The sequence below is a fragment of the Clarias gariepinus genome, chromosome 3, assembly GCF_024256425.1.
Source record: "Clarias gariepinus isolate MV-2021 ecotype Netherlands chromosome 3, CGAR_prim_01v2, whole genome shotgun sequence".
Lineage (NCBI taxonomy): Eukaryota > Metazoa > Chordata > Actinopteri > Siluriformes > Clariidae > Clarias > Clarias gariepinus.
In genome coordinates, this window is record NC_071102.1 from 20,178,165 (window position 1) to 20,203,553 (window position 25,389).

The following is a 25,389-nucleotide window of genomic DNA, read 5'->3' on the forward strand; positions in this document are numbered from 1 at the left end:
TTGACAGAGTGAAATGCGAGATCACGATGTACTTGTATAGCGGTCCTCTGCGTTTGATCCGAAGTTCTTCAGATCTTCAATAAGCGTCTTGCTCTAACCAGCGCTGTCTCCCAGAAAACTGTAAACATTGATGAATTTTCCAGATAGTGGCGGCTTGTCCAACCATCGTTTATTGCACCATTCTGTGTTTTTTTAGTTTTTTTAAAGGAGAATTAAAAAGCGTTCTCTCTCTCTCTGTCCTGCTGTCTCTATTCGTGTATCTCCGCTCCCACAGCCCAGATGGACACCCCGTTTTATGAAGAGTGGTGGTTTCTGATAATCCTGGCTCTGAGCGCGCTGATTCTGCTGCTGATGATCGTTTTCGGCCTCATCTTGCACGGACAGAACAAGAAGTACAGGAGTTGTGGAACAGGTGTGACCAAGACCACCGTGTCATACAGATCCACCCACCTCATACTCACTTCCTGACATTGAGCTGCTGAATGTTACTCTGTTAGTTATTGATGTTTGTGTGTTGCCATGATAATGATATGCTAATCGCCGCAGGTAAAGCTGTGTCCACGGTAGAGGAGCGGGTCACACTGGACAATGGAGGCTTCACCGCTCTCGAGCTGAACAGCAGACCCATGCATGTGAAAAGCTCCTTCCTGAGAAAGAACGGCACCAGGTGAGAACACACTCGTCACACCTTTTGTGTAGAGTCGCCTTAACAGCACACGTCACTCGTTAAAGCGTCTTTATTCTGTAACCTTTAGATTAGCTTTTTAGTTTAGTCCTATAGGTTGTAGTATATACTGTACTGTATATTTAGCTCGTATATTTGTCTGGAATTATTCAATAATCTACATTGTGCTTAATTTTCAAGGTGTGTGTGACTGAATATTAAAATTACTATTACATTATTCAATTCAATTCAATTTTATTTGTATAGCACTTTTAACAATTGGCATTGTCCCAAAACAGCTTTACACAATCAAAAGAATTATTTAAGTTTTTATGGAATTTGAATGTGTATAAATCAAAATGGTCAGATGGTCCCTGGTGAGCAAGCCGAGGGCGACAGTGGCAAGGAAAAACTCCCTGAGATGGTAATAGAAAGAAACCTTGAGTGGAACCAGACTCAACAGGGAACCCATCCTCATTTGGGTGAAACAGAAAGCAGGAAATGATCTGCATTTATACAGTGTGTTAGTTGGCAGGCAGTTCAGCTATAACAGTTGATAGTAATTGATGTTAATATGGAGTCCAGTTAGTTATTGAAAACTCAGGTAGACTTGTATGAAGTTCCAGTCCTGAACTATCGAACGGTCAAGTCCTCAGAGAAACAGTTGCCAACACCAGTCGAGGCCAGAACCGTCTTCTAGGTAGAGAGAACCATCCCCAGACACCAGACGCATCCCAAAGAGACACACGGGGCATCCATGTGACGAGATCTCCAGCCAGAAGCGGGGCACCAGGATGGGTCAGACAGGTCCGGAGGGCAGAGGAAGTCTGGATCACTGGCAGCTCGGGAACGACATGTATAGCTTGACAGAGAGAGAGGGGAAGAGAAAGAGCAGAAAAGAGAGCAGAAGAGGACAGATAACAATTAGGTCTGGTCACAGTCATATAATGTATATGGTGAATGTATATTTAGTGTAGAGTTCAAGCAGAGACTCCGGCAGGACTAACTATAACAGCATAACTATAAGAGAGAGCCAGAAGGAAACACAGACATGAGGGGAAACTGAGATGTAAAGCAACCAATCACCTCACCATCAACAAACCTGAGTGATCAATGAGAGTGGGAAGAACAGCATCTAAACATACCAGTTCACCATAATACTCTACAACCATTATACAGTATGCACTATGTACCCAAAAGTATGTGGACACCTGACCATCATTCCTATACAATATTAGATCTTCACCTTCATCAACCATGCAACTCCACCAAGTGATAAAGTGTTCACTATTCATGTTTTTCCTTTTTTATTTCCAGCCACGTTTCTTCTACAGAGTTGACAGTTCGGTGTATCCGTCCAGGGTTTGATAATGTGTTAAAGGGTTCTTAACTCAGTTTCAAATCTCCGTAGTTGTTTTCTTTGCTTGATTTCGCTCCATAATGTGGCCTTTCTGAAACGGTGGTGTATTTGCAGAACTCTGGGTTTCTTCAAATAGCTGAAAGCAGATTATTAACTTAGGGTTAAGCCGTTATGGTTAAATGTGTTAATTTTGATGATCGATGTTCCCACCTGTTATCTAGATCCCCTCCTCGGCCCAACCCTGCAGGTCTGCGCTACTCAGACGAGGATATCTGCAACAACTACAACGGTGCCGTGTCCACAGATTCCACGGCACTTACAGAAAGAGCTGCAGAACTGTCAGAGTCTGAGGTGAAGTCTTTAAAAAGACACACACACTCATACGATGAAAACCTCAAAGAATTATTCTGAACATAAACAAACACTGAGACGTTCTTGATGTTGCTTTATTAGCTGAATGGAATAAAAAGAATTGTGATTGGATACCTACGAAAGTAGAGTTTTTAATAATCTGACTTTGTGCTCCTCGACCTGCCAGGCTACAGACAGCGAGTGTGAGGAGGAGCCGATCAAGCACTCGTTCGTGAATCACTACATGAGCGACCCGTCTTATTTCAACTCGTGGAAGCGGCAGCAGAAAGGCCTGAAGGATACGCTGGCCTGCGCGTACGAGGAGTGCGCCAGCGCGGACGGCGAGGGCTACTATCAGACTGTCGTGACGCAGCACAGCGTGGGAGGAGCGTACACGCCCGCCGGGCAGCCTGCACCAGGCTCGCGTACTCCTCTCACAGGTTTCTCATCCTTCGTCTGAAGCGCTGCGAGGAGCGGGACCCCTCTTCAGATCTCTCCTTCTGGTAACGGAGGGATTTGGGAAAAGGCACGAAGACATTTTAGCTGTACTTTCAGTATGAGCGCTACAAGGGATGAAGGGAATGTCCTGTCGGAGTAGTTTAACAAGGAGAACTCATGGATTATCCCTGGATCCACAGGCTGGGAGATGAATGAAGCGAAGTGTGTTAGCGTACGTGTTCCTCGTAGCCCCGAGCTCGACTGGGGAAGATGACTTTTTAACCAGCCGGGGACGAGGCAACGCGTTCTCCATTTACAGAGTTGATAACTAAACACTACATTCCTACAGCGACTCTCTTTATGGTGGCACACACTCTCAGTTTACACAAGCATTCCTGACGCTCTTCCCTTTACGGAGGATGAGGGCAAACAAGCTGTAATTACTGTATACTTTACACTGTATATACTGTCAAGTCTGAATAATCTCACTCGCCGTCAGTGTCTCTATATATACACGTGTACTACTTGTGATCGAAAGAAGATCATGTGACGGGTGTGACGAGGAAGCACAGCGCAGTGGGACTCGGCTCCAGGACCGCGGCTCCAGAGTCTCGCTACTCCACAGGAGCGCGTTCATCGGCCTCGCCATCAGTCGTGCAGTGATCCTTTGTGTCGCATGTCATTTTCACACGTCACACCCTGAGTAACACATCAGTTTGTTAACTTATTAATCATCCTAAACAACCGGTCGCTTTAACGTAGTCCTCGACCGGGTCAGTTTTAGAGAAATCCCACTTTTCTGCCTTAAATTAAATGGATTGTTTTTACTCCAGGCATTCTGGCAAACCCTTAACACACACTCTGTGTTTCAAACGGTGTACTTCTGAGTAGCGCGAGATGTTAATGCAGCGTTAATGTACTGAAAAATCAACCTGTTCTATGCAGCTGTTTCCTGTGGAGGCTGTTCTGACACACGGTCAGTGATGTGAGGAACGCGCTTCGGGTAAAATGTCACTCTCTGATTTGAGGTGTTGCTCTGGGACGGCTGGTGCACGTAAGGAAAAGCTCTTGTTGTTTAAAGGGGAAAAATAAACGTTTTTATTTAGCTTGCTATGTACAGTGCATCAGATGGACTTCTGTTGTCTTAATGAGGATTACTTTGGATTTTGGTGGAACCAAGCACAACAATGGTTGTAAGAATAATACATATTCTTAGATTCTAAGATTTTAATGTAGAATGGGTTTTTCTGCTCGTTCCGGGACGTCATGAGCATCAATTTAGAAACCAAACGAGGTGAAATGTTGACTGATATCGACTTTTTTTTTTTGAGGAGAAACAATTAAGCACACGTCGTCGAATCAAAGTACAAATTACCCAGATGACAGATCTACAGACTTTTTTTTATTTTTGAACCATTTAGTCTGCCAACATCATTTTTATTATTGTTTACATCGACCTCATCATATAATACATAGCTCAACCACGGTTTGATACGAAAAAATATTTTTTTAAATTGCGATTATCCAGACACATATTGCAACTGCGACATGCACATTAAATGTACCTTATAGTATTCACTAATACTGTATTTATTGAGTCTAACGGCAAATAACAGCACAAATGAGACCATAAACAGGATGTTTGCCAATATTTATTTACCCCAAAGTTTCGTTCATTCTCTCGATTTCTACAACACATATTCTGACAGGATCACAGGAAGCCCTGGAGTCTTCGGACATGAGGCGGGGTACACCCTGGACGGGGTACAATGTTTTCCACTGCAGGGCACACATGCACACAGTACGGGCAATTAGGAAACATCAGTTAGCCACCTGCTCATCTTTGGATTGTGGGATAAAACTGGAGTACCCGGAGGAAACCCACCAAGCATCTCAAAAAAAATAAAAAAGAGCTAATCAATCGATTATTGACAAACCCTAGATAAATTCCTGACTATCCATATATATATATATATATATATATATATATATAGGACCTATAAATAAATAGCGATTAGATGATAGCGCCGGTCCGTACTGCTGTGCTGCTCTAGCCCTAACATACTCGCGGCCCAGCTACTGATAGGCATTACATTTGAGGTCTCCTGTTGGACGTCACAGCCAGCCGTCTCTGATGTCACTACGGTACAGATCTTCAGGTAGCGTGCTACCCAAATACACAGAGCATCATCTGTGATTATACAGTAGTATGCCGTTTGAGACACAGGTGCGTTTCTTCATGTTTTTCTCTGTTTCAACTCTCCCCATTTAGCTCATTACAGGTCTGATTAGCCGTCTCGTACGTTTTTACGTGTTTAAACTGGAGTGACCGGTTAATCAGAGTGAGCTTTTGCACATGATTTCCCACATTATATTCAGTGTTCTGAACAAGAGACATTGTGAGTTTGGGGAAACCTGGATCTCATGTTGTTCCCTGAAACTGTATGAAATTTGAGCACAAATGAAAACATTTCAGTCGCTGGTTCGAGGAAACCCGTGGACACGTGAGACGTCTGTGGATGTAACTGTTGAGATGAAGTGTGAACTTGTATTTCCAGCACTCATAAGCCATAAGGACATCGCTTTCACTTTTTATTTTATTTCTTCTTTCTATTCAGATTCTCTTTTTTTTTTTAAAGTTTAAAATATTCGCCTTTTGTTTTAACGTGATAGAGATGTATAAAAAGTGATTCTTTTATTCTTTACAATGTTTTTTCAGCTTTTTTTACCGCAATGCCGCACCATTTGTAATTTTGTTACTCTACTATATATGAAGGGGTTCACAGCTTTTGAAGTGACGGACAAAGCGAAGCGACATGTTCACGGTATTTCTACCTGGTATTTCACTGCAGCACGAGTGTATGTCACCAACATCTGTGAAGTAAAGGCAGTTTCACACTTTTTCAGTCAAAGTAAATGTTTGCTGTTGACCTTGTGGAACCGTTATGGTTTTACGACCCTTTAGACACTATTAAAGACACACAGAAATGGTTTTGAACACAATTCTTTCCATCATTACATAACCTTATAATGGCACAGAGGAGCACAGGGTCGTCTTATTACTCTTTGTAGATTGTGACAATAAATTTGGAGGACATGACATCAACACCATCACTACATCACCATTGTGCTGAGAGACCGTCACACTCACAGTACACTAAAGACAGGTGAGAGTCTACAATACACACTCCAGCAGGTTAGAGTGTACGTTTATTCAGTCGTAATCATACGAAAGACCTGAAACCGGCTCTAAAAAAAAAAAGGCATTGGAAAGGGGAGAGACGCTGTCTTTATTTGTTTCTTACTCCCTCCCTTTCGTCCATCTGTCCATCATGTTATTTCTGTTCCATTCTGTCTCTGTGTGCTGAAACACTCCACACTCCCCCTTTCCCTCTTTCTCTCTTCTTTGACTAAAGGAAAAAGAAATCTTACTAAAGAAGTAGTCATGTACACCACGGACACACTGTCTGCTTTTTCGTTTTTGTTTTATATTTATATTAGAATATTTGCTTTAAAACAATGTTAATTGGGGCAGTTCTCTTACTCGCCCATAGTTGCACAACATCAGAAACGACTGGACGAGGAGTGGATCAACAGCTTGTATCTGACAAATAACATCATATTTTTAATCATTTATCACAGAAATGTCAATTTGTTAAGTAGTAAATTTTATGAAATTTAAAGTGTCCAGTTATGAACGAGGACTTTATAAAACCTGCTGTTTGTTGTTGATGCACCACACTGAGTATCAGATAGTCCATTTTATATGCATATGTTTCCTGAGGAATATTCTTTCACCTCTTTATTACTAATCAATCAGTTGATCAATAAAACAAGCAGAACGTTGCATCAGTGGGGATCAACACCAGGTGGTATTAACCCCGTGTGTTCAACCATCAGATTGGTCACCATTGTACAGAATGTCATTGTATAAAAAGCTGTAGATTTATAATTTCCTTTCACTGGACACCAGTGGTTTTAGAAGGTTTGAGCAGAAGAACTTCAGCACAGACCCCTGACCTTTAACCCCACCGAGCAGCATAGGGTTGAACTGGAACTGGAGCTTCTTCTATGTCCCAGTGTCGCTGCCTGACCTCACTAACACTGTTAAAGCTGAATGAACACAAACTCCAGCAGATACGTACGCTACAAAATCTAGTGGAAAGCTTAACAAGAACATAATCGTGTAACAGTCAGGTGTCACCAGGCCATTTAGTCTATCTACACACAGTATACTTTACCACACACACCCTAATACACTGCAAAAAATGTATCTTAGCAAGTAAAAATATGTTCAATTCAATTTTATTAGCATAGCACTTCCAACACAATCAATAGAAAATTATGGAAGTTTGTGTGAAATGTGAATGTGTATAAATCAAAATTAATATTAATACCAGTCAATAGTTTGGAATTTTCTTCTACATACTAAAGCAATACTGAATTTATGAAATACACATGGCATGAGGTAATTAAGTAACAGTATCACAAACAGTCAGTTAATATTTTAAGATATAAAGCTCAGTTGTTCTGGATCAGTTCCTATAAGAACAGTATTGTGTCGAGTGTGTTTGTAAAACCCATCAAGCTCCATGATGAAACTGTCTCTCATGAAGACCTTCCCAGGAAAACAAAAGAGAAATTAATTTAGAGTCACCAGCCTCAGAAATCACCGATTAACAACCAGCACCTCAGATTAGAGCCGTTATGAAGCTTTACAGAGCAGAAATGGCAGATACAGGTGAAACTCAAAAAATTAGAATATCGTGCAAAAGTTCATTTCTTTCAGTAATGCAACTTAAAAGGTGAAACTAACATAGGAGATAGACTCATTACATGCAAAGCACCATAGTTCAAGTCATGATTTGTCATAACTGAGATGATTATGGCTTACAGCTCATGAAAACCCCAAATCCACAATCTCAGAAAATTAGAATATTACATGCAGTTAATAAAACAAGGATTGTACATAGAACATATCGGATCTCTTTTGGGCCCATTTTGCAGCAATTACTGCCTCAGTGCGGCGTGGCGTAGAAGCTATCAGCCTGTGGCACTGCTGAGGTGTTATGGAAGACCAGGATGCTTCAATAGCGACCATGGGCTCTTCTGCATTGTTCGGTCTCATTGCTTTGCATGTAATGAGTCTATCTCTTATATTAGTTTCAACTTTTAAGTTGCATTACTGAAATAAATTAACTTTTTCCTGATATTCAAATTTTTCGAGTATCACCTGTACATCTTAATACAAGCTGTTCAAATGGGATGAACTGGAGAAACAAATAAAAATCAGGAACGACGGTGGAGTTAGCTTTTAACTGGTCATGTAGTTAAATGCATCAAAAAAAAAAATTAAAATAAGATTGCAACAAACTAAATATATACAAATAATAAAACTATTTCTAGTCAAATGTTACTAAAATAAAAAGTCAAATTTTTTTAAATCATGTGAATATATTCATTCAATAAATGTGTGGAATGTATTACGCCTCTAATCTTTAATTTCTTATAATAAGTTTACAACAAATTAAATATGAGTATTATGTTATTTCTAGTCAAAGGTTACTGAAATAGGAATTTTTATCCAATTTCTTGCTCATTTGGCAGATCATTTGCTTTTTTCGAGAAATGAATCTTCCAAACTAACAGAATTATCTGCCAAAATATATAAAAACAAGACTCATTATTTCAATTTGTCGACTAATATTTGACTTTTGATTAGTGAGTTTCAACTGAAGTTCAAGTCAACATTATTCATAGCCTACGAGTTTTTAAAGGTTTGGATTACTGTTTTGCTCAGTGGCTTTGGAGCATTTCTTGATTCAACTTAAATTTTTTGCAAACTGTAAGTGCTTTTCTCGAAACACTTACTACAAACAGCACAACATGATGGATTACCTGAAAAAGCATGTAACTTAAAAATAATTGGCCTGTCTCTTAAAACTAAATATTTATATAAGTGAACCTTCAGGGCAGTCAGAGTGCACTTTGTAGGTATTAGACAGTATTCACTTTTACGCTTTTAACTGATTGTACTTTTACTTTCTGACAGATGATGTCATTGCAATACAGAAAAGAATAACTGAAGACTTTTACAACAGGTGGCATGATGGCGGAGGGGTTGGCACTGCAGTCCCTTGCACTCCAGGTTCCTCCTACAGTCCAAAGACATGCAGATTAGGCTAACTGGTGATTAGGCCAAATTCCCTTCAGTGTGTGAGTATACATGCTTGTGTGCCCTGTAATAGACTGGCACCTTATCAGGGTGTACCTCGCCGAATGCCCCGAGTTTCCTGGGATGGACTCCAGGCTCCCTGTGACCCTGTACAGGATAAGTGCTATAGAGAGTGAGCGAGTCAGAGGGTCACATTGGACAGCACAAGGAAGTTTTTAAAAAAATTAGAAATATAAATGTGGAAAACAAAGCATAGGCAGAACTGCACATGCAGAGGGAAATGATAGGAATTTTAGTGCTGTTATTCTGCAGCTCCTGACTGTCTGTCAGGCCACAGAGTCTCTTCCACATCACATCACAGCACTGAAAGAATCTTTTGAAATGTCTTGTTCATCTCCTGCAGGCGTGAACTATGACGTCATCACAAGCCGCACCCACGGCAGGAGGGTATTTTCGAGAATGTTATTGAGAATGTTATTTAATCACTTTTGTTATTTAATGACTTTTGTGATTTAACACAAAAGTGAATATTCACCTGCGAGCATTCCATAAAAAGTTTAATAGATTTATATAGGAAAGTTGCTTGTCAGGTTATGGTTAACCAAACGAACCAAGGAACAAGTGATGTGCCAGCCCTCACTTGTTGGGACTGAGAGCGACTCGGAGAACGGGAGGATGTTGTTTGTTTTTTCTCTTTGTTTTTTTGCTCATGGTTTTGTTTGTCTTTCTGTTATTTGTCTTGTATTTGTTGTTTTGCTTATCTACAATATACTGTGTTTTGTTGTAAAAAAAAAAAAAAATGAAAGACAAAAATTTTTGCAGGTAATTGCTTTTACTACATGATATAAAGTTCGTACAAATTGTTTGGAGAATTTCAGTTCTGGTTTAAAAAATGAACGAAAGCAACTGAGAAAAACTGTAGAAACCCAATCAGTTCAAGTGACCAATCAAACATAAGATATTAAAAACATAAATAAATAAATAAAATAACAATAATAATAACATAAATAAAATAAATAAAATTAATTAACCTTTTTTTATGCTTCACATTGAGAACCAACTTTGAGAACCTTCAGCTTTGTTTGCTTGCTTGTGTACATCCTTCTTTCATGGTACATTATGTATACTGTATATACTGCATGTACATAATTGTCCACACAGAATGTAATCTATTTGTCATGAGAGAATTTGTCATGAAATATCACCTAACTTTCAGCTTGGGTTGTCAGTAAGGTCCTATCCCACTGTAACTCCTCCTCATGTGTAGAATGACAGGGGTGTGTGGGGCATGTCCCAGGGAACACGGGAACAAGGCGGGCATTTTGGAACACCAATCAACCTACAGCGCATGCCTTTGGACTGTGGGAGGAAATCACCTGGGGAAACCCACCCCAACCCAACCCACTATAGCGGATCAGATCCACACACACACACACACACGCACACACACAGAATAGACGCAAGATAAATACCCTGAACCCTTTATGTGTGAAGTCTGCTTTACTCAAAAGGCTCTTGACTAGAATATCCAGAATATTATTTTACACATTTATATAATGAGCTTAATGAGCATGTAAATAGTCTGATTATTTTAATATTACATTCAAAAGGAAACAATTTTCTGACTCACACATAGCCCAATCTGCATGTCTTCGGACTGTGGGAGGAAACCAGAGTACCCGGAGGAAACCCGCCTAGGACAGGCAGAACATGTAAACACCACGCACACAGACCTGAGGCAGGAATCAAACTCAAAACCTGAAGGTGTAAAGCCACAGTGGTGTTTATACAGTATTATGTTTTATATATTCTATTGCCCCTGGGCATTTGTGTGTACATTCATAACATATACATTAATCCGAACAGCTGATCATAAAGATATTTATCCATAAACTCTAAAGGATCTGAAGTTTTAACTCCAAAAACAGTGATTGATAGAATCCTGAGTGTCCCCTAGAGGGCGCTGTGCAATGTTCATGCAAATGGAATGTGGAATGCTGTAAAAATCAGGAAGTGAAACTGGTCACGTGGACACGTTTTGGATTCAATGTTACTGCATCAGGTGGGTTACAGCGACAGCAGGAGTGAAGAGAAAGAGAGAGAAGGTAAGAAATTAATCTCTATGTTATTTGTAATAATTAAAAAGTCTGTCATGTGACTTGAGAGACCAAATCATGGAACAAAGTTATGTGTTGTTTATGTTTTAATAGGATTACATCACTTCCTTAATAAAGAGTGGAAAGGTAAGATTCAGGCTGAAGGTGTATTGACCCTTTGTTATGAAAGTAAGAGACCGATACAGTAGCCGACTGTTTTTCCAAAAACAAACAAACACTGGTGTTTACAATAACAGCCTAGAACATTGATTATTTCATTATAATGACCCCTGTCACGTATATCCAATGTGTTGGAATCAGAAAAATGGGCAAGCGTAATGAAATTAAATGACTTTAACTAGAGCCAAATTGTTAGGACAGATACAGCAGGTATCCGCAAAACTGTTTTAAGGAATGACAACCAGTGACCCGGTGCCAGGATCATGGGCACCCAAGGCTTATTGATGTGCAGGCGAACGAAAACTAGTTTGTCTGGTGCTGACAGTTCTCATGCTGGATTATGATAGAAACAGTTTCTGTTGTGAACACCTATGAACAGACACTCAGCAAAACATACAGTGTAGCCTTGGATTACGAGGATAATTCTTTCCGGTAGCGTGCTTGTATTTCAAAACACTCGTAAACCAGGGGTAGCTCAGTGGTTAAGGCATTGGACTACGATTCAGAAGATCCCAGGTTCAAACCCCACAACCACCAAGTTGCCACTGTTGGGCCCTGGAGCAAGGCCCTTAACCCTCAACTGCTCAGATGTGTTATGAGATAAAATGTAAGTCGCTCTGGATAAGAGCGTCTGCCAAATGCCTAAATGTAAACCAAATTGAATTTTCCCATAAGAAATAATGGAAACTCAAATTATTTGTTCCACAGCCCAAAACATATAAATACGTAAAAAATATTAAATAAAAATTAAAACAAATTAACCTGCCTTTTACCTTTAAAAAACTTAAAAAATAAATCTTGACAGATAAGTGTTTCTGTAAGTGTAAGCACTAAGCACCAGCACGGGAGTTGATTACCCACAATTCCGCAGCACAAAGAAAGAGAAAAACAAATTGGTTGTGATCATGTGACGCTCGGCGTCAAAACAAAAAGCGCATGTGTGATACATGATACTGTATCATGTAAAACCAAAACTTATTCATTTTTTAAAATAAAAAATAAACTAAAAATCTTTGCTCGTCTTGCAGAACGCACACAAACTGTGTACAGTACAATCCAAGGTTCCACTGTACTTTTATTTAAGATTGCTAGGAGAATAGTAATACATTTTTTGGGAGGTTAAAAGAGTGAGCCTCTACTGATGAGCAAAATTTGACTAATCAATAGGTTTTAAAACTCAGACTTGGACTTCAGACTTGATATGAAAAAGGTAATGATATGAAAGATGCCAGTGGTTTTAAAGATAGTTTAAAGAGCTATATTGAAACAGATGGAAAGAGTTTACTGATCTCAAAAAGATCAGTGACTGCTAAGTATTGGTAGGGGAGGGTGACAGAATGGTGGTGTGTAAAATTATCCTGGTAGTGAGAAAAGGCAGAGCAGAAGACAAACTGGTGGAAGTTGAAAAGGAAAGAATGTTGTGTAGTTTTCCGGGAAGTTTTAACACAGGCTCTGGGGAGTCAGTTGACTGGACAACTACAGCTGTAAGGTGATCAGGAAGAAGGGGACTTGGTGTATCATCAGGAAAGGGAAAAGTGGACAAGGTGACTTGGTGGTGGGATGAAGAAGTCCAGGAGTGTATACAGGGAAAGAGGCTAGCTAAGAAGAAGTGGGATGCTGAGAAGACTGAAGAGAGTAGACAGAATTACAGGGAGATGCAGCGTAAGGTAAAGGTAGAGGTGGCAAAGGCCGAACAAAGAGCATATGAGGACTTGTATACAAGGTAGAACGATGGGGGAAGGATGGGTGGGGGTACAGGATGGTGAGACAGAGAGATAGAGATGGGAAGGATGTGCAGCATGTTAGAGTGATTAAAGATAGTAGTTCCATCCCTGACATATGCCAGGAGAGGGATGGGAAGATGGAAGGAGTACTTTGAAGAGTTGATGAATAAGGAAAAACGAAAGAGAACAAAGAGTAGAAGAGAAGACTGTTGTGGAGCAGGAAGTAGAAAAAATGAGTGAGACTGAGGTGAGGAGGTCATTGAAAAGGATGAAGAGTGGAAAGGTCCTGATGACACACCTGTGGAGGTACACATGACATACAGTACACATGGAAGTGCTTAGGAGAGATGACAGTAGAGTTTATGACTTATCAGTTTAACAAGAATTTGGAGAGTGAGAAGATCCCAGAGAAATGGAGGAGAAGTGTATTAGTGCCGAGATATTATTATCTTATATTTTTAAGATCTGCAGGGCTGTGTCAACTACAGAGAATTGAAGCTGATGAACCATACAATGAAGTTTTGGGAAAAAGTAGAGAAAGCTAGGTTAAGGGCAGAAAGGGCAGAGGTGAGCAGGATTTTGAAGCAGCAATATGGTTTTATGCCAAGAAACAGTACAACAGATGCAGTATTTGCTTTTAGGATGATCATGATGATGATGATGATGATGGAGAAGTACAGACAAGGTAATAGAGAGTTGGAACATTTTTTTTTTGATTCAGAGAAAGCCTATGATGGGGTGACACGAGAGGAGCTGTGGTATTGTGTTAGGAAGTCTAGAGTGGCAGAGAAGTAGACTTGAAGGTGGAGGTGGGTCTGCATCAAGGATCGACACTGAGCCCCTTCTTGTTTGCTCTGGTGATGGACAGGATGACAGATGAGGTTAGACAGGAGTCTCCATGGACTATGATGTTTGCAGAGGACATTGTGCTTTGTAGAGAGAGCAGGAAACAGGTGGAGAAAAATCTAGGTGGAGGTACGCTCTCGTAGGCAGAGGCATGAACCAAGCAGCAAGACGGAATACATGTGCGTAAAAGGGAGAAACTTAAGTGGAACAGTGAGGCTACAAAGAGCAGAGGTAAAGAAGGTGCAGAACTTTAAGTACTTAGGGTCAACGGTTGAGAGCAACAGAGAGTGTGGAAAAGAGGTGAGGAGGCGGGTACAGGCAGGTTGAAACGGGTGGATAAAAGTGTCAGGTGTGTTGTGTGATAAAAGAGCATCAACAAGAATGAAAGGAAAGGTGTTCAGGACAGTGGTGAGACCAGCGATGCTCTGCAGCTTAGAGACAGTGGCACTCAAAAAAAACAAAAAACAAAGACAGGAGTCAGAGCTGGAGGTAGCAGAGATAAAGATGTTGAGGTTCTCTTTGAAAGTGACAAGAATGGATAGGATCAAGAATGAATTCATCAGAGAAGACAACCCACGTTAGATGTTTTGGAGATAAAGTCAGAGAGGCCAGATTGAGGTGGTTTGGACATGTTCAGAGGAGAGATGGTGAATATATCAGTAGAAGGATGCTGAGGTTGGAACTGCCAGGCAGGAGGTCTAGAGGAAGACCAAAGAGAAGATTCATGGATGCAGTGAGAGAGGACATGAAGTTAGTTGGGGTGAGAGAAGAGAATGCAGAGGATAGGGTTAAATGGAGGCAGATTATTTGCAGTGGTTTTGTTCCTGAAAGGGAACAAAGCTTTAACACACTTTATAATTTCCCTGTATCTTTCTCTGCCTACAATTTTGACGAAAAAGAAAGTGTCACAGCGGTAAAGTGGCTTAGAGGTTAGCATTGTTGCAGTGCACATCCAGGGTTCGAGTTCAATTCCCACCTTCTGTGTTGATGGAGTTTGCATGCAATGTGAATTGGTGCAACAAAACGAGAACATTGTTGCAAAATGGAATGTGGCACAAGGATCATTTAATATCAATTACTTGTTTTTTGCACTGAAAGTAAAAAACAGCTTTAAGGAATTCCAAGATTACCCAAGCCAAAGTATATAATTTTTTAAGCAGGTCCTTTAGGTTTCCTGTCCAGTAGCATGTGCCTGATACTGCTGATATGGAGTTAAGGGTAATGCTTTCCCATATCACAGAGAGCAATTCCAGTGATCCAAGAAATCCCAAAGGTCCACAAGAGATTATAAATAAGAGCAAGTTTCATACATGATTGTCCGGTAATCATAGACCTTCATCCACAAGCTGAGCTCCTGCTTTAAGACCATATACCAGTAGAGCAACCGTAACACTGCTTTTGCTGGCATACATGATCCATTAAAAGAATAAAACTCATTTGAGAGGAGCATTTGTGTGCACTGATATCCCTTAGATCCTTAGTGGTGTGATAAAAAGTTTATGTTGTTGATTTAATTCCATATAAGGTATTACAAGAGGCGTTTAAATCAAACCAGGAAGGTATAAAACCTATTGAGAGTTCCCAATATGGTCCTGACTTCACTCCAAGGATTTTACCACGTTTGAGCCATTTAAGGAGTTCCCAGGAAGCCAGCATTTCAGATGTGAAGCAGGCAGTCTGACCATGAAAACTTTCTACCTTGATGGTGTTTAAGCACTAGTGAAACGCTGGGATACATGCATTAGTGTAGCAGAGGATTATATAGAGAAATAAAGGGAGTTTTTAAACCCTTAGAACTGTGTTCTTTTATTCTGTACAATCAAAAGTTCCGGCTTGGTTTTAACACACCTTGTATAAACAGGTTACAGATAACAATAAGATATGAAAACAGGAAATGTTACGTTACGCTGAAAGCTTTCAGGGGTTTACTTTCTACCTTATTAGGTCATGCTAACACACTTTATGATATACCTGTATCTTTCTCTGCCTACAATTTTAAACTTGGACCTTAACGGGATCTCTATAAAACACTTCCCTTTAGGTGTTTATCTGAGGCTCAGAGCTGCAGCCGTGAAGCTCGACTGACAGACGGACACCTCGGACCAGTCCTAAGAGCTTTGTTTAGAGATGAGTTTCCTTTCATATCTGTCTGTGACATGGAGTCTAGTCGTAGTGGCGGTCACTCTTCTGTTTATGTAAGTCTACACTGAACAATTCAGTCTAAGTAATGATGTGTGTGTATTTAACTGTCATAGAGTAGGGAAGGAAAGTGAATTATTGTTTTTGTTTTCTCTCAGTTCGCATGTGTGCAGTGTGTGTCAGCTTCCTTTACTTGCTTGTCAGTTACTTTGGAACAGACTATTAATTAATCTGTGGAACTTCGTACAACAGTGGGGTAGTTTTTTACATGTTCTCCCTGTGCTTGGTGGGTTTCCTCCAGGTGCTCTGGTTTCTTTCCACAGTCCAAAGATATGCAGACTCGGGTAATTGGTGTTTACAAATTCCTAACAGTGTGTGAATGGGTGTGTGCATGTGATTGTGCACCGCCATCTAATCCCTCTAGTCTCCTGGGAAAGGTTCCAGGCTTTCCAGGACACTGTACAGGAAGGGCAGTATTGATATTGAATGAATACTGTAAAAAAAACTTTGTTCAGTTGTTACAGCTGTGGTTTATTAATCACAAGACAAAATAACATTTGTTCAGGACTTTGTTTAGCAACCAAAACTGCTATTGAATCTTACATGACCATCCCAGGTTATAAAATGGACATGAACAGTCCTGTGGAAATCACATTCTCCTTAATATTACTGTAGTCAGTTCAAACCTGAGCAGGGGGTAGGGATGACCACTAGTGTAATGTGGAAATGAGAGTGAACATCATGCACATTCTGTTATTTATCTGTAGTTACAGTCTTTGGCCGTTTAAATTTTTTAAAAACTTGGGCATCCCTGGACCAAGACCTTGGCCCTTTTTGGGAACCTTCCTGTCCTACAGAAAGGTAAGTTTCTCTAGTCTACAGCAGTAACTGTATGTATATGTGGGTATATACTGTAATAAACTGCCTGGCCAGAAAAATTCATTTATTCAGGAAGGTCGAATTATTCATCTCTATTGAGCTTTTATTGTCATTTCAACTATATGCAGTTCAGTACTCAGTGAAATCTTTTTGTGACTAAACTGCTTGTCAGTGAGACTAATCAGGTGGGAAAACACTTAAATTTGTTAGAGATCATAAAGACTGGACGATGGAAAAAGGTCATGTGACCCGATGAGTCCAGACCGATCCTATTCCAGAGTGATGGGCGTGTCAGGGTAAGAAGGGAAGGACATGTAGCGATGCTCCCATCATGCATAGTGTCCACTGTACAAGCCTCTGGAGACAGTGTTATGATCTGGGGTTGATCAGTTACTCAGGTCTAGACTCAGTAACTAGGCTTATAACATCTATTAAGGTTTTTACATCCTGCATGGGCATATTCCAGGATATAAATTGTGAAAAGTAGCATGAGGAATCATGAATCATGGCACACTGTGATCAGAGTTATTTCAGGTCAATGAAAAATCGGATTGTACAAAGTTGGCTGGCAACGTAGTGTTTAAACTGTGCAGAAACTGTGTATCGTTTCCTTCGGTAATGTTTGATTTGGTTTTAGGGTTTTTACAATTTTGATATGGAATGCTTCAAGAAATATGGAAAAGTTTGGGGGTAAGTAAGCTGTTATTTCAGTCTTTAAAGGATTTGTACTCTAAATGCCCAGAAACAAAAATAAATGTGTTTACTCTAAATATCATTACTGGTTGCAGAAGCTTTTTATTATTGGATCTTCAACCTTCTTGTATACTTTTCTTTTTAAGAATATATGAGGGAAGACGACCAATTCTGATGACCTTAGATCTTGAAATGATCAAGTCTATTATGGTAAAAGAATGCTTCTCTACCTTCACTAACAGAAGGGTAAGTCTACACCGACATTCACAGGCACGACGTCTAAGGAATGAAGTCTATTGTACTTCAGGGTTCATCTATATCCAGGGCAATAAGTATTGTTTTCATTTGTCTGGTCTTCATAGGACGCAAATATGGAATTGGCTGGTCCCTTTACTGATGGGATAGGTTTCGTAAAAGATGAAAAGTGGAAACGAATCCGGAGTTCGCTTTCTCCGTTCTTTACGAGTGGACGACTGAAAGAGGTGCACTATTAATTTACTGTATTTCAGACGCATCATAAGGACGAGTTAAAGGCAGCTTATAGGAGCCACCAGCGTGATCCAATCCTTCATACTACTTCATATCTGACCTCTTTCAGATGTTTCCTATTGTTGAGAAATATGCAAATCGCTTTATTGACCATTTGAAGAAAAAAGACCCAAAAGAAGCCGTTAAAGTTAAAGAGTAAGTGTTACTTTAGCTACTAAACAGTAATCCATAATAGTACTCTGAACTATTTTGATATTAAACATTATTATCAGTAACAATAAGGAAATTGAATAACCTTTTGAAGTTTGACTCACAATTCAGTTCAAAGCAAAAAAATTATTGTACAAATTAATTTATATCTATTAGTGCATTGATTAAAGGTTAATGAGTGTGTTTGATTGTGTCCCCTACTGTATTATCCATATGTATATTTATTCTTATAATTGTACACCACTATTGCTTGTGTAGCTTGCACATAAGAATTTCACTCACATGTACGGTACCAGTGTACCAGTAACGTGATGTGACAAAAAAAGCTTGACTTAAAAGATTTTTAAAGAAACATTACAACAGGGGTCTGTAACGTAGTATAATGAGCTTATATACAATGTCTGGCTGAAAAAGTCGCAGATTTTACTCAGTGACCGTTATCCTTAATTACAGCACAGAATGTGATGGCCAGATGACTCGCTCATTTACTTATCGTCTATCCCGCTTTATCCTGTATTCAGGGTCGCGGGGGGCCTGGAGCCAATACCAGGAGACTTAGGGCACAAGGCAGGGTACACCTTGGACAGGGTGCCAATCCATTGCAGGGCACACACACTCACACAGTCATTTACACACTACGGGCAATTTGGGAAAGCGTACTCTGCAGGTCTTTGGACTGTGGGAGGAAACCGGAGTACCCGGAGGGAACCCACCAAGCACGGAGAGAACACACAACCTCCATGCACACAGAGACGGGAATCGAGCCCGGACCCTGGAGGCGCAAGGCGACAGTGGTGGCCAGATCATATATGAAAATTATTCCTCCCAGAATAGTCCTGGAATATGCCATCAGGAAAGGAGAATGGTTTTTACTGTTGATTTGTTTACCAGACAAATTTACCAAGTGTTGAAGTGGATATTATTGTCTCTTTTAGTTAGTGCTATTTTCCTACATTTCTACCATGTATTTATAGTCTTAAATAAAACAGGCATGTTTTTTCCCAAGCTCGTACTTGTTGCAGTAGAACCCTCTACAGTATATACAAGTGCTAAGATATTTACCTTTGATGAGTAATATGTGAAAGCACTGCATTAAAATGGATGGATTTACTCCACCCCACAAGACTATACATTATTATAATAATACATATTCATTTTGGAAATTGTCAGGTCTGACTGTTTTTAAATGATCTTGATGCTTATGAGATAATTCTCTCTTTTCTTTTAGAGCCTTTGCTCCCTATTCCATGGATGTAGTGACCAGTTCCTCTTTTAGCGTTGAAATCGATTCCATCAACAACCCTGAGGATCCGTTTGCCATCAACATCAAGAAATTCTTCAACTTCAACGTCTTCAGTCCTTTAATCTTCATAATTAGTATGTCCTATCTGGTGTTTTTATGGCTTATTAGTTTAAATTTAATTAGAAATGTAAAAGTGTGTAATGAAACCTGGCAGTCATATGCCCATCATCCATAGTCTTAATAACGGCAAGTCAGTTGATTCATTTGAAATCTAAGTGAAACAAATTTCTACACATCCAGTCTTTCTGCTTCAAGTTAACATTCACATTTGTCACTATAGTCTGAACAGCACCAGTGGACATTCATTAATCTTCTATACCGCTTATCCTGTGAACAGGGTCACGGGGACCTGGAGCCCATCTCAGAAACCTAGAAGCACAAGGCAGGGTAGACTCTGGACATGGTGCCAATCGATCACAGGGCAACCAGTGTACATCACAAAGCTGACATCTTGTGAGCTGTTTATTAGGATAGAAAGCAAAAGAACAATGCTTACTGTATTATGTCCTTGAGGGTTTTGCCTTCCTGCAAATTAATAAAAAGGTAAAATCCATGTAATCAGAGGGAAAAAAACATACAAAATCTGTCTTGACTAATCGGATATGACACTTCCAATTGGGGAAAGGTTCAATTTTCTTTATGTTCTTTCTGTTGTAGATTTGAATTTGACGTGGTTGTCTAAACAAACCAAGTAGATTAGATTTGGATCTTGGTCAAAATTTAATCCTGGTCATGATATTTTCACAGTTAAGCCTCAATGACTGTTTTTGTTTTGCAGCCATCTTTCCCTTCCTTGTTCCGATTTTATCCAAAATGGGGGTGACCTTGTTTTCCAAATCAGCCATGGAGTTTTTCTACAGTGCGTTGAAAAAGATCAAAGACCAGCACAATTCGAAAGAAAATGTATGTCTGAAGTAAATCAATTCATAACCAAGACTATTAACAATCTCACTGCCTCGAATATAGAAAACAGAAGTGGTGGTGTTAAAGTTCTGTGGTTCTGTTCTCCTTTTAGAGGCGAGTGGACTTCCTGCAGCTCATGATCCAAAGCCAAATAACTGATGAACAAGCTGAGAAAGCTGAACATCAACCTAGCAAAGGTACAAGTTTCAACGGTAAGACTAATACAAATGAAAGTCATCTAAACTTCTTGTTCTGAAGCAAGACCTGGTTCTCTTTTTCAGGCTTGACTGATCATGAGATTCTTTCCCAGTCCTTCGTTTTTATTCTGGGCGGCTATGAGACCACCAGCACCACCCTCACTTATCTACTGTATAACCTCGCAGTTAACCCCGACTGCTTGAGCAAACTGGTGGAGGAGATCGACACAACCTTTCCTCATGATGTAAGCATAAATATTTTATGATCCAAACTGTAAACTGGCAACACAATGGCAGAGCAGTTCACAATTCCAGGGTCTCTGGTTCTGATTCACTGATTTCCTCTAGGGTTAATAAATTGCTTGTAGGTGGACTGGCTCCAGTAAACTACCCCAGGTGTGAAAGTGTGTGAACATGTGTGCATTGTGCCTGTCATTGCGTCTGAATTCTGACTGTTGTTAATTCTCTTTACCAGAGAAGAGTAATCAAAGAGAAAGCTCTTAAACAAAACACAAATAACAAAAAGCCCAAAATAATGACTCAGAAACCTGTGTGTTCTTTTAAGGCTCCAGTTTCATACGATGCACTAATGAAGTTTGAGTACCTGGAAATGGCTATTAATGAGTCGATGCGTCTTTTTCCAACTGCTGCTCGTCTGGAGAGGATGTGCAAGAAAACAATCGAGCTGAATGGAATCACTATTCCCAAAAACACTCTGGTTGGAATTCCTACATACGTCCTGCACAGGGATCCACAACTCTGGGATTCTCCAGAAGTGTTCAGACCTGAGAGGTAGTGGGGCTCCTCCATCATACAGTTTTTATAGTGTCATTTGTGTACATGTAGCGTGTTGCAACTGCAATGGGTTGCCTTTTCTCTAAAAGAAACGTGTACTAAATAACTTCCATGTTTATTTTAATTGGTAACCAGAATCTTTTTATAATAAAACCTTGGGTTACTTTTTCCCTCTCATTCAATAAATGGCAAAGTTCTATAAGAAGGTAAACCCAAAGGAAGTAGAAAAGGATTCATGTTGACTGGCCAGACAGAAAGACAGAGCAGAAAGAAAGTACTACATGCTGGTGTGATAAAAGATGCAGCTAAAAATGTACTGACAGGTAAGGAGAGTGTTTTGAGAAGGGGGAGGGAATATTTTGGGGAGCAGTAAATGGAGAAAAGGTAAGAGAAGGTTGGACGAGGTGAAGGTAGTGAATAAGGTAGTACAGGGAAGGAGGATGAAGACGTGGAATATAAGAAGGATGAAGAGTGAAACGACAGTTGGTCCGGATAGTATTCCAGTAGAGGCATGGAAGTCTTTAGGAGTGATGGTACTGGAGTTGCTTACTAGATAATTTAAGAAGATCTTAGAAAGTGAGAGGATGTCTGATGGATGGAGAAGAAGCCAAGAAAGATCACCACAGATGCCATGTTTGCTTTAATGCCTGATGAAGTGTGGAGAGGGTCAGTAAGAGGTATATTGTGTGTTTTTAAACCTAGAGAAAGAGTATGACAGGATGCCCAAAAAAAATAAACTGTAGTATTGTATGAGGAAGTCAGGAGTGGCAGAGAAGTACAGCATGTGAAGGTGTTGCAAGATATGTTAAAGAACAGTGTTACAGCAATGACTGTATAGATACCATGCCATAGGTACGACCAACTGGTTGAAGATAGAGGTGGGACTGCTTCAAGGATCTGCTCTTAATCCCTTCCTGTTTGCAGTGTTGATGGATAGGTTGACAGATGAGGTTAGACAAGAGTCTCCATGGACTATGATGTATGCAGATGATATTGTGATCAGCAGCGAGAGTAGGGAACGTGTTGAGATGAGTCTAGAGGGGTGGAGGTAGGGAAGGTAGAGGAGTTTAACCATTTAGGGTCAATTGTCTAAAGCAATAGGGATTGTGGTTGGGGTGTAGTGAGAGGAAAATGTTAGAGATGGATTTTTCTACCCCAAGTGGTGTTGGAGAAGTTCAGCTCTCATTCCATGTCTACCTTAACTGACTGATGCAGCTCCACTTTACTGTATATTCGGTATATCATTACTCCTGAACCACCATGCTCGAGAGTGGATATGAGGCATTTCTGCTGGAATGCTATTTAGTTTTTGCCAAATATGTCACCTGGCATCAAGAATTAAGGCTAAAAAACTTTACTTTGGACTCATTTGTCCATATGACATTGTTCCAAAGGCCTATGGATTGTTTAGGGGTTTTTTTGTAGCTCAGTTGTGCATTTGTTTTGTTTTGTTTTTTTTGTTTGTTTTTTTTTTTATAGAAAAGGTTTCACCTGGAGTCCCTTCCAAGCAAACTCTACTTGTTCAGTATTCTGTAGCTCTTAGGTTTTTGTATTTCTTGGAGCTTAGCATGGTCTGACCTTGTGGTGAATGTGCTGGGACCTCCACTCCTGTGAGGATTGGAAACTGTGCTTTCCACTTGTGAAACTTTCGACAGTGAATGCTTAAGACCAGCAAACTGCAAAAACCTATGCTTTTACAGACGTCTGCATGCCTCCTGATGATCAATTAATCAATGGCTAATGATTAGAAGCGCCTGTCTGTAACTTACCCTCCTCCACAGTGAAAAAAGTTATATGTTGTTCATCTGGGGTTGTATTTGGATAGTACTAAGACCTGATACAATTTATAAAAAAAAAACATGGAATTAAAATTTTTAAGCAGTCAACATCATTATGGCATACTGCTCCAAACTTTATACAAGAATAACAAATTCTTCTTATTATTAAAGCATTAACAACATAGTGTCTCTGATTTCTTTAAAGGTTCAGTCCCGAGAATGACATCAACCCCTACATATTCATGCCGTTCGGTCTCGGGCCTCGTAACTGTGTGGGAATGAGGTTTGCTCTGCTGATCATGAAACTGGTGATAGTCAAGCTACTGCAGAACTTTACTGTGGAGACGTGCAAAGAAACACAGGTCACTCATTAATGTTTTATCGTCAATAAATGAGGTCATTTATATTAAGCGTTAACCACCAATGCTTACTTCTTGTTTCTCCTTCTTCTTCTTCTTTCCAGATTCCTATTCAACTCAACGTAATCTTTCAGCCAAAGGATCCTGTGACTCTAAAGTTTGTTCCAAGAACTCACAACAAGGAATAGTTCAGTATGATTTTACCGTGGTTATGATAGTTTCACTTTACTGTTCAACTTTTTTTAGCAGCACATGAAAGCACTCCATAGAGGATTCTGTACCTTTATAGTATCCTTTATATTGCACACATAATTTCCCATTAGTTGTACTTTATTTAATTTGTAATAATCCTATTATGATCTCCAAGTAGGTTATACTGGGTATCACTTCTACTGTATAAACAACATGTTATGATGACATTATTTGTTGTGATTTTATACACAAGGGTTATAAAGTTCTTATATGTTTGCCAAAAACTACACTATAAAAAGTTCCTGCAGATCTTTTAAACATCATAATATCTTTTCATGTGAACATTTAGAATCAGAATTGGTTTAAAATATACAGTGAACTTAAGTGCATTGGAAATACATGTATTATTATTACATAGATAATAAATTTATCTTTACAGTATTAAGATATGCAAAGGTTTAATTACAGTGTTCTGAATTGCTCTTGATCGTGTTAGTGGTGCAGTTTGCAGATGAATAATTAAAAAAAGGAAAGGAAAAAAACCTTCACTACTATTAAATATTATATAACATTGTTTATTACAGCCTAAGAATTAAGAATCAAAGCTCATTTATTTGTATATATATATCACGTCTTTGTGCAATGCTTGTTATTAGGGATGTTTAAAATTAAACCGGGACATGTAAAGAAATTTCTTGTGAAAATGAAAAACAGAAGACTTCAAGCACAGTAGGACCTCTCGCCCGATCCTTGAAAATCGACAGATAACTTGCCGCCAACTTGCAGAACAGACAGATCTGTCTATGGGAACTGTACACACATTCACCAAGACCACTAATACATTGCAAATTACTTCTAACGATGTTTCTAGGTAATATAAAGTATGGATATACAGCACTAGTACAGTGTTTCAGATAACCTGCTGATGAGCAGAATTAAAAGTGCTGCTTGTTTTTTTTCTTTGCCTGGGTGTGTAATAGCTCGTCATAGTGACCACTAGGATGCATAAGGGACAATGCTCCCTCAAATTACCAACAAGGAGTCTGGAAAAAATATAAGAGTGTATATTAATTTAAAGACGAGCCTTGCTGTTTAAACTTGCTTTGGGACAGACATAATAACTAACTTTAAAAGAGCTGTTATTTCTGTTTATCACACAGGACCCTTTTTTTTTATATTGTAAAATATGGTGAATGTGGTCATTTATATGACGTAATCAAGTCCATAGCTTTAATCAATAAATGTAAAATAAAACCTGGCAACATACCAGCATGGGACACTGCTGTTACTCATATTACTGGAACAATCTGCAGTTCTTGGAAATCCCTAATCCGATGTTGGACACCTAATCATCACCCATATATGTGGCTCTTCCCAAAATAATTGTCTAAAGTTGGATGTTTTCGGGCATGGAACAAAGAGGCTTAAATTCAGGTCCACCTTTGGGACACACTGGAACACCAAGTGCACACCAGGTCTCCTCACCTGAAATCAGTATCAGTGTGGCTAAATGGGAAAAAAAAATCCCCATAGCTACATTTCAAAATATTAAAAGAGAACAAACTCTGGAATGAGCCGTTTAACAAGCAAAACAAGAAATTACTAATTAACAACCAGC

The 25,389-nt window shown here is 39.6% G+C and overlaps 2 protein-coding genes across 4 annotated transcripts in view; both read left to right on the plus strand.

Moving 5' to 3' along the window:
* The window catches only part of sdk1a (sidekick cell adhesion molecule 1a), a 259,525-nt gene extending 253,806 nt beyond the window's left edge, over positions 1 to 5,719 (plus strand). Inside the window, exons 42-45 of one of the 2 annotated variants that reach the window (XM_053492399.1) lie at positions 275 to 412; positions 547 to 667; positions 2,246 to 2,375; positions 2,563 to 5,719. In XM_053492399.1, coding sequence (XP_053348374.1) covers positions 275 to 412; positions 547 to 667; positions 2,246 to 2,375; positions 2,563 to 2,835 — 662 coding nt within the window. In that variant the 3' untranslated portion in view covers positions 2,836 to 5,719. The remainder of the gene's footprint in view (positions 1 to 274; positions 413 to 546; positions 668 to 2,245; positions 2,376 to 2,562) is intronic. The other variant, XM_053492401.1, reaches the window with a different exon arrangement.
* A 5,301-nt stretch (positions 5,720 to 11,020) lies between these two features.
* LOC128519612 (cytochrome P450 3A30-like) lies at positions 11,021 to 24,668 on the plus strand. Of its 2 annotated transcripts, none has more exons than XM_053493395.1 (14): positions 11,021 to 11,093; positions 15,876 to 16,029; positions 16,741 to 16,834; positions 17,490 to 17,542; positions 17,692 to 17,791; positions 17,908 to 18,027; positions 18,144 to 18,229; positions 19,473 to 19,621; positions 20,326 to 20,450; positions 20,563 to 20,647; positions 20,732 to 20,892; positions 21,213 to 21,439; positions 23,426 to 23,582; positions 23,684 to 24,668. In XM_053493395.1, the coding sequence occupies exons 2-14, from the start codon at positions 15,962 to 15,964 to the stop codon at positions 23,765 to 23,767; spliced, it is 1,509 nt and encodes a 502-aa protein (XP_053349370.1). In that variant the 5' UTR covers positions 11,021 to 11,093; positions 15,876 to 15,961; the 3' UTR covers positions 23,768 to 24,668. The 2 variants fall into 2 exon arrangements, with proteins under 2 accessions (XP_053349370.1, XP_053349369.1); XM_053493394.1 differs by lacking the exon at positions 11,021 to 11,093 and adding an exon at positions 11,213 to 11,231.
* The last annotated feature ends 721 nt before the right edge of the window (positions 24,669 to 25,389 follow it).

Excerpts from the sequence above, each read along its gene's own strand:
- LOC128519612 (XM_053493395.1), top strand. The coding sequence starts at position 15,962 with ATGAGTTTCCTTTCATATCTGTCTGTGACATGGAGTCTAGTCGTAGTG. Across the intron at positions 17,543-17,691 it reads AAATATGGAAAAGTTTGGGG|AATATATGAGGGAAGACGAC; the intron begins GTAAGTAAGCTG and ends TTTCTTTTTAAG. Across the intron at positions 18,230-19,472 it reads GAAGCCGTTAAAGTTAAAGA|AGCCTTTGCTCCCTATTCCA; the intron begins GTAAGTGTTACT and ends CTTTTCTTTTAG.